Raw genomic sequence first — 9,380 nt, forward strand, 5'->3', positions numbered from 1 at the left:
TGTCAATGTCAGAACTTGATTGAGTCAAAGCTTTAACAGGCAGGAATGTAGCTCTGTGATGTGGGAAGTCTGAGCTGGTAATGTTAGTGTGCTTTCTGGAAGGGGCAGGAACAGGCCTGCTCACTAACAGGAGAGTCAAGCATCTCCTTAATCTCAAAGTAGTGTCCAAAGGACAGTCACATGAAATAACTTGCAGTTATTTCACACCTGAAATAAAAGGTGGAATCCAAATAGCTTTACTTTCTAAGACAGTTTTTCCTTTCTGACTTAGCATTCCCATGATAGTAACTGAAATTAGTTACCTTGTACTAGCCTTGGTGCAAGGGTCCATGCTCATCTGTAGAGTGTATTAGTCTGTAGTGCCTTGCTGTAAAATGCTGGAGCTCTCAGGATAAGGTCTGATCTGAGGAATGTAGTTGCTACCACTGGACTGGAGTGTGTTGTGAATCTCTTGCAGTATCTCTTTGAAAACGGTCGAGTCGATGACATCTTCTCAGATCTCTACTATATTCGGTTCACTGAGTGGCTGCATGAAGTTCTTAAGGATGTACAGCCTCGTGTTTCCCCTCTTGGTAAGAAGTTTTGTTTAAGAACTTGAAAACTTTCTGGAGCCTGAAATGTTTGAACTCCAGTGCGAGGGCAGCCTGAACAGAAATGCTTCTGAAGTACTTAATGCCCCAAGGATGGCTCATACTGTGCAGGGGGGGGGAAACCCAAACATACCTGAGTAAATGCTGGGGTTACTGCATGTGTTGGGCTCTAGTCCTTGTTGTTGAGGATTAGCTGTGTATCAGTTGTCACCCATCAGAAGGCAGGGTGTTGGGACTTTATAGCATCATGAGAGTGGCTTGGTTGGAAGCCTGATGATGCTTGATCCGAATCAAGCTTCCACATCTGAAGGGCTAATACATCTTGCCCCTAACATGTATTGTTACTTTGGGAGATAACACAGCATTGTCTTGTTGCCATGTATCCAGATGGGTACAGTCTGCAGGGCCAGCTGAGTGTCAAAGGTAAAAAAAAACATGTGATGAGAGTCTTGAATGCTGCAATCAAATGCAGCTCAGCTCAGCCCTTTGTTTAGAACATGATAGCAACAGGGGTGGGGGGAGCAGTTCCAGAAGCAGATTTTGACACAATTGTGTATGAGAACTAGATCAGGAATTGCACTTTCAGAGCACAGAAACCTGGATTCTCATTACTTCATTCCCTTTGATCTGATTAGACGTCAGTGGAGAAGCTATTGCTTCTGTTCAGAAACGTAGCTGATGTTACAGGCTAGATGGCTAAGCAGCACTGTGAGTTTGGGAATCCTTTTGTTTTCACACTGGCTCTTTGATCTGTGCTTTGTCATTCCACAAGGCCTGGAGTTCATACTGCTGTCTGTTTCTCTGTTTATCTGTCTATTTAGTGTATAGTATTTCTCTTCTCACAAAGGGGGGGAAAAAAAAAGCCCTCAGAATGAAAGGATTACTCCTGTGTCCAAATACATCACTTGGCGCTGGGTGCTGACTAAAGCTGCACATGGGGCCAAGAGCTGATTTGTTACCCTGGCCTGCCTGCTTTCACATATTATTGGATTAGGAGCATCTGCATTGGAGTTGAGCCATTAATTAAAAGCTGTTTAAGTGCATATTTATTTCTCTCTGGGCTGGGAGGATGTGCAGGCATATTGCAGAAGCGTGCTCTGCAGCAAGAGGTTGACGTACGTACACAAGTGTTTCCTGACTGTACCTGCTCCTTAAAAAGCTATTTGCACAAGAGTGAGTCTAGATGTCAGTGAGGATCTCCTTCTCCTCTTTCCTTTAAGAATTGGGTGTTCTCAGGTACTTCCAGACCATAAAATGCTGCATATGCTCCTGCTGTGACTGTCTCCTACTGTGGTGCTGACTTCTGATCATTGCAGGTTATGTCCTCTCCAGTCATGTAACAGAAGAAATGCTGTGGGAGTGTAAGCAGCTAGGAGCTCACTCCCCTTCCACCTTGCTCACTACCCTGATGTTTTTTAATACAAAGTAAGTACTTAAGTCTCTGGGAATTTGGGGGAATAAAAGAACTTCAAATGTCTTGACAGGGTTGGTAGGAAACAGCTGCACTGGATTATGGCAAAGCCGTGGATTTGGGATGATGGCACATAGAGGCCTTTTGCAGCCCCATCAGGCAGAGCAGATGCAGTGCAACAAGGAAGTGAGCTAGCAAAGGGAAACCTGAACTTGTGGTTGTTGCCTGCACTGCTGCTGGAGTAGTCTTTTTAACTTGGTGTTGATTTGAGTTTTCAGCTGGGTCGTAATGAGTAAAGATAACTGCCTCACTGCTGTGACTATATCCTTTACTTGACTCTGAATGTCCTGTGTTCTTTTCTTTCTGTGCAGATATTTCCTGTTGAAAACAGTAGACCAGCACATGAAGCTGGCCTTCTCCAAGGTATTGAGGCAGACCAAGAAGAACCCTTCTAATCCCAAGGACAAAAGCACGAGTATCCGCTATCTGAAGGCTCCTGGCATGCACCAGACAGGACAGAAAGGTAGTATCTGGAAGTGTGTGTTTGTAATATTTACTTACTGGGATTGAAGGAAGTGGATGGACCTGGAAATGTCTGCAGGTAGGGCCACGAGAACCCAAAGCTCTGCCAACTATCTGTGCGCTCTCTCTGTGAGAGGGTAGTACCTCTTGATAACCAGCCTGGGGACATACCTTACCTGGGGCATATAGGGCTCATCAGGAGCCAAGGATAGCTTTTTTTATTGTTGTTCCTTTTGGTTTGGGTTTAAGTAGGAGAAATTTTTTTGAGGACTTCTCTTATCTTGCCTTGTAAACCCATAATAATAGAATCCATATACAAGTACAGTCTGTCCTCTGTAAGCACACACCCAGGATTTAGCTGAGGTATTGCAGTCTCAGTAGTGGGATTTCACTCATGTGGGGCCCAGGTAGAGGGGACATGGAGAGAATGGTGCAGTTGAGTTGTGTTCTTGCAGTAGTCTTGGGATAAAGCAAGCTCCATGCAGTGCTTTGAGGATTTGTAACCCTGGGACAGCCGTGTGTCTCTTGCCAGCTCTTGCACGGTGACGAGGTGCTGAGCCTGTGTGGCACCATTCAGTTTGCTGTGCTTACACAGTGTCTGATGAACTTCTTGGGGGGGTGGTTTGTAGTTACAGATGACATGTATGCAGAGCAGACTGAGAATCCAGAGAACCCCCTGAGGTGTCCGATAAAGCTGTATGACTTCTACCTCTTCAAATGGTGAGAGCACTTGTTGTGTGTATGGCTGCTTGTCTCCTGTGACTGTTAAGCTGTATCTTGTGGCTGGCCTAGTTTTCAGGGCTGTGTTTTATTGCTGGCACACTTTCTATATTTGCATAATTTTACTTAAGTGGGATGGGGTGTTGATGTGGGAGGGTAGGATTTACTCTGATGGCATGAAAGTCAAACTTCTGTGGTATTTAAAGAGACAAATCCTGATTTGTGAACTGGCTGTTCTGAATCTCATACTCTGGAGGTCTGCTGTGTTGGCAGGAGCTCGCTGTCAAGCCTGTGACTTGCAGGCAAGTCATCTGGAAGCATCCGCTGCTTGAGATGAGATTAGGGTCCTATTCAAATTGGCTTCTGAACAAAAAAGAGGACTTGCTGTGGAGGGAGCCTTGAAGGACTCTCCTCAAATTATGGTGATTCTGGTAATTAATGTAAGCATTCCTGTGCACAGCCTGGATGTGAAAATTCTTCACCCTTCTTTCATTCTGAAAGACCCCTGGAGCCACGCTTACTACTGTGAAATAAAAGCTATTTTCTTGCAGTCATCATTATGGCTTTTTAACCTTGGCGTGGCCTGAAACCTTCGGGACCACCGTTTCCCCTAGACGTAACTCTGTTCCTTTGTGTCTCATCAGCCAGATGTTCACTGTCAGGAATTGTGGACCTGGGGTGAGGACAGTGGTGGCCTCTCTCTCCCAGGACATCCTGTTAGTCTGGTTATTTCTGATCTTCCTCACGCAGCCCCCAGAGCGTGAAAGGCCGGAATGACACCTTTTACTTGACACCGGAGCCAGTGGTGGCCCCCAACAGCCCTATCTGGTATTCCATCCAGCCGATCAGCAGAGAGCAGATGGAGCAGATGCTCACCCGGATCCTGGTGATACGAGAGATTCAGGAAGCTCTTGCCGTGGCTAACGCCAGCACCATGCACTAAGGCATCCTTCTTGGCTCAGAAGGGGTGGGGCAGGGTGACGGGGGAGGGACAAGCAAAGATAAATTGTACAGACTTTTACACTAAAGGAGATGCCTAAGTTTTTGGTTTTTTATTGGTGTAGTTATGAAGCCCTTTTAGGCTTCTTCTCTTTAAAAGAATCTAAAGGAAAACCTACCCATTGTGTATCCTATCCTACACACCAAACTGTTGGAACCATTGGAGGCTGCATATTCCCTGCGAGCTGGGAGCTATGGAAAGCTGCTGGTTGACTCTGGTCTTTTTTATGATGTAGAAAACATGGAACTACAGGATTGGCCTGGATGGCTGGGGCCTCTGTCTCCTTGAGCACATGCAGCCTAGAGGGCACAGAATGATGGATGGACCTGCTCAGCCAGTGGAGGAGAGGCAGGCATCTTCTTTCCTTGTGCTTGGACGTTAATTTGCTGTTATCTTGGAAGGAAGAGGAGAGAGTGAACTGCAATTGTGATTTATACAAAAACACCCAACCCCCCAAACCAACGATTTCTATTCAAACCTTTAAGTGACATTTTTAGATGTTAAAAGTACAAACTTTACCACACTCTTCTTTTTTGGCCTAACATTGAGGCCTTAAACCTTGAGGCTCCTGTGCCTGATGGAATTCTTGTAACATACACTTGTGTATCATATAAAGATACCACCCTGTTTCTCTTATGTATTCTTACTCTAGTTGTTTATTAAGAATGACGAGCACGTCTTTTCAACATGCCATTGAACAATGTGTCTTTATTTGGGGAAGAGTGAGCTGTGAGGGTGGGGGGGGGTCATTATACAAAGATCAGTATGCAAACTGGTTGTTCTCATCCCTGTTTGTGCTTTCCAGCGCCACGCCGCTGGACTTTTCACCCCTGCAAATCAAGAAGGTAGAAGGGGATTAACTTCTGTTGAAGGACCTGAATGTCTGCTTGCTGATGGAAGCTCATTGTCAGGCTAGGAACATGGGGTCTGTGAGACCAGGTCAAACTGTCCTAATGTTCTGTGGCCAGCCTGTGAGGCTTCACCCCGAGGCAAATCCCCCTCTCCCCACCTTTACAAAAGCATCACACCAACGGCATGATTGGAGGGGTGTTGGAGGGAAAAGGCCTTCCAGGAGCAGCATGTGGCTTACTCCTGCCTTTTCACTGTTTCTAACACAGCTGTGTAGCTTCTGGCATCATTCATGATCATAAACCCCAGCCCTGTAGACTTGCCTTGCTGCATCTTAAATGGTTGCTGTATTTTATAACATTAACAAGTAGTCTGCTCTTTTGAAGCCAGCAGGTAGCCACCCGTGCTTGAAACGGAGATCACTCTAGCCAGGCTTTAATTTGTGCCACCAGCTTCTTGGGTGCAGAGGTAACTCTGCTTCTTGAACTTGTCTTCCCTGCTTCTCCATCTCCTATTCCTTCCCTGTTTGAAAATACAAAAAACACCTCTATCTATTTAAAATATATATTACAGTTAAAAAAAAAAACTTGTGTACAGGCAAGCAATTTTTCTGAAGCTTCTGTTGGCCAGCACCTGTCTCTATTGAGAAGGAAGGTCTGCTCTCTCTGTCAGTTGTCTACAGTGTAAACAAGACAGTATTCCCTGTCCTTGTGCTCCTGAGCAGTGCTGAGGTGGGCTTAGAGACTTCAGGTCTCTGATGCTTCATATTGACATTGGTGTCCATGAGGAAGCAGATGTGCTTGGGCTGGTTGTCAGTATGAGAAGCTTGTTCCCTGTATAGGGCTCTGTGCAGAGAGGTGGGGTTGTTCACTGGTACCTGTACTCTAAGGCAGACTTTTAGTTCAGTGTCTGCCCTCAAGAGTTATGCCAGGGGAAAACAGCCTGGGATTGGTGCCCGGATCCCCATGGGTACATCGAGAAGGTAGTACCTCAGTAGTGTGTAGTGCTAGCAACACTCAGTTCAGCCTTTGGGAGCCAGCAGCTGCTCCTGGTAGGGTGGTTTTCAGAATTGCTAATACTGCTTCAGCTGTGAGAAGCCTGTAATGCCTTTACCATTTCTCAGTGACTGGAATGGCCACCTCTGGCCCTGATTTAAGTACATAAGGACATGATTAGGGACAAGCTCCTGCTGTTTCAAGCCCGCACAGATTGGATTTCCCATTCTTCTGGGCAGTTTGTCCTGTCTTCTGAACAGAGTTGCAAAGACGTGAGGAAAAACTGCAGACACCCGTGCTTAAGTCCTGATGTGTGCTCTGCAATGCTGCATGGGAAGCTAGTTCCAGCATGCCTGCATCTCAGCAAGAGCCTGCTGCATTGTCTGTCTCCATTCAAAGTGCAGAGGGTGTTGAAGTCATCTGCCAAGCACTCAGTCACTTCATTAGGTAGTCTTGGGAGTCACCTCTTGCTCTAAAAACTGCCAGAAGCTGGAATAATTTGACAGCATATTAGATCAGTTCCAAGTTGGGGGTGAACAAATACTTCAGCTGAGCTTTCTGGGGAAAAAGAATTCCATGTTACCTTCAAATTCTAGATTGTGGAAAGACTTTTCCCTACTACCCTTAACTGCAGGATGATCTACACTCTTTGTAGGGGAAGAGTTCTCCATCTTGGAGTATACCACTTAGAAGCAGGGGAACTTGGACACAGTGAGGTGTAGAGATCTCCTGATGATGGGCTTTGTCCTGACTGAAGTGTTGCCATTATTTTCTCATTCTTTGGACATACCAGAAGAGAGATTTACTCACAACAGAAGTGGACTGCCGTACTGTTCTGTACTGTCTCATTGATGTCCACCACGTTAACTTCATCCCCTATTTCTAGAGACAATCGATATACTGTGACTTAAGGATTATTTTCCTGCACCTGGCTTCTAGTCTGGCTCTCCAGAGCTAGTTTCAAAGGTACAGTATTTCTAGAATACAAATACTATGTTCTTTGATAGTGAAGAACACAATCTGCTCCCTTTTAGGGGCTCATAGGCAGATGTGCACAGAGTAGCACAGAAGAGTGCTGTGGCTTAGGATTGCTATCCAAGTTCTGGGAAATGTTCCCAGTCAAACATGTAAAATAGCTTTTTAACACTTTCCTATAACCAGCTTGACTGCTGCTTAAAGGGCATTTCCCCCTCGGCTCGGAGTGCCAAACCGCCAGCTCTTGTGCGTGTGTGTATATTACAGGAGAGCTCTCCATGCCCCATGCCTATTATGAGACAGGTTGAAAATGCATCAATTTCTACATGAATGAAGCTGAGAAGTTGTTCTAGGGACCCTGCATTGCTGGTTTTGAACTCTGCCCATCTTGTCCCCACAGTGTGAAGGGAACCATAGAAAGCAGTGCATGACTGACTACTGTAAAGCACCTCTCATTCTGACGTAAGACTCATCTGCTGTCCTATCTCTTGACACTAATAGCATTGCTTCTCTAAGGAAACCTGTAGCCTCTTACACACTTGTCAATGGCACCATTAGATTTTCATTTACTTTCAAGCATTTCCTCTAAGTGATAATGTCTGAAGAGCAGAGAGCAACCTAGAGAGTTGTTCTTCCTTCCTGACTAGAGAGGTGAGGAAAAGGAACAATTCAAGTAACAGGGCTGTCATCTGTTGGCTGTTTCACACCTAGAGATCTGGATTTTTAGGTGGGAGACAAGGTCTCAAGTAGTTCCTGTTCTGCCTTGAAGCAATGAAAAGCTAGTCTGATCCCTAAATAAGAATAGTCTTTGGCACTGTTTCTAGGGCATATATTAAGGTAGTCTTGTTCTCAGATGCACCAGAGCTGCTTTCTGCCTTAGTGTATGTAGAATGGCTTAGGTCATCTTCAAGTCTAACAGCATCTTGTGCTGTTAGAACTGGTAAAAAAATGGTAGGAAAGAGCCCTCTGAGCATTTGTAGGGTGGAAGACTTGCTGATAGCTCATCCTCTTGCTGGTCTGAGTTCTGCTAGACATTGACCGACTCTGCACAGCCCAACCAAACTGCATTCTCATCCAAGTTTTATAGTGACTTGCAATTAATGTTTGGACTCTTAAATCACTGTTAAAGAGGGATATAAACTGTCTTCCACTCTGTACAGGGCTTTTCTCCCCACCCTCTTGCTGGAGCTGCTCCTCTCAACTACTACAGGGAACATACCTTACCCTGATGTTTCAGCCTGTTCTGTTTCACTGGTGCCAACGCATAGGAAAGAGCCCTTCTTAACTCAAGCATCTTCCTACCTTAAGGAACATCTCAGATCTTCCACAGATCTTGCTGACATGCTGCCCCATAAACCTCTGAGGTGACTGCTGTGTCCCTTACTTGTCTATTCCATTTATTGCATGGCTGAAGCTCGGCTCTCAGCAATGCAGTCACTTTCCCTGTATAGCCTTGTGCATGGCAGCCGCATTTGCCTGCTTCTCTGTTCTTGTTTGAGCTCATCAGAATGGGGAGGCAGATTGAACCCACTTACAGCAGCAATAAATTGTATCTAGAACTTGAGGGAACTGTAGGAGAGAATGAGGTGGAGAGGGTGTCTTGGAAAGGCAGGGTCCAGTTGCAGCCCAGAGCCTTGCTTGATAATGAGTGTGCAGCCTATATGCAAATTATGTCTTGTCTGTCCCTCCTGTGTTGACCCTGGTCTAAACAGCACATGTGATTGGCATCCTGCAAAGTGACCTTCAGGACTCTCCAGTAGCTTTGCCCCGTGAGTAACTCACACTACAAATCATTTTAAAGAGATGCACTCAACTATTTTTTTAATTTAATTTTACTCTTATATTCTCTGCTCTTTGTAATCTGCTTGGAAATAAAATGTTTTTCCCTGCAGCCTTTGTTGTAGTCTGTTTGAGAACCATTAAACTTTTGTGTGGTGTTTCTATTGGAACAGAAGCCAACTTGCCTGTTTACTGCCGTGCCGGTGCTCAAGCGTTAACAGCCGAGATCGGCTTAGCAGACCTTTGTCCGTGCTGCCCTTATTTACAACAAAGGGGAGCGAGACCTGTTAAACTGATCTGGGTCTGGCGCGGTGCCTGCCGATCCTGTCACGGGCAGCGCTGACTCCAGGCTGCATGTCCTTTCACAAGCAGCGTTTGCCTTCCAGCCCAGCCTGCGGGTTGAGGATCTCTGTGTCGCTACTGGTGACGGTGGTTGGTGGTGTGAGCCTAGGCGCGTTATTCACTGCGAAGGACAGGGCTTTTCTTACAGCTCCAAGCCAACTGCAGACAATGGGAAATCAGTGTCTGGAGAGGTGACA

General features: G+C 45.8%; 1 protein-coding gene across 3 annotated transcripts in view; it reads left to right on the plus strand.

Annotated features, from left to right (window-relative positions):
- Positions 1-9,125, plus strand: part of QRICH1 (glutamine rich 1) — a 28,982-nt gene extending 19,857 nt beyond the window's left edge. For all 3 annotated transcript variants that reach the window (XM_054180452.1, XM_054180461.1, XM_054180469.1), the window contains 5 exons: positions 458-572; positions 1,907-2,015; positions 2,373-2,524; positions 3,153-3,243; positions 3,994-9,125. In XM_054180452.1, coding sequence (XP_054036427.1) covers positions 458-572; positions 1,907-2,015; positions 2,373-2,524; positions 3,153-3,243; positions 3,994-4,186 — 660 coding nt within the window. In that variant the 3' untranslated portion in view covers positions 4,187-9,125. The remainder of the gene's footprint in view (positions 1-457; positions 573-1,906; positions 2,016-2,372; positions 2,525-3,152; positions 3,244-3,993) is intronic.
- The last annotated feature ends 255 nt before the right edge of the window (positions 9,126-9,380 follow it).

Source organism: Dryobates pubescens, chromosome 1 (assembly GCF_014839835.1).
Source record: "Dryobates pubescens isolate bDryPub1 chromosome 1, bDryPub1.pri, whole genome shotgun sequence".
Lineage (NCBI taxonomy): Eukaryota > Metazoa > Chordata > Aves > Piciformes > Picidae > Dryobates > Dryobates pubescens.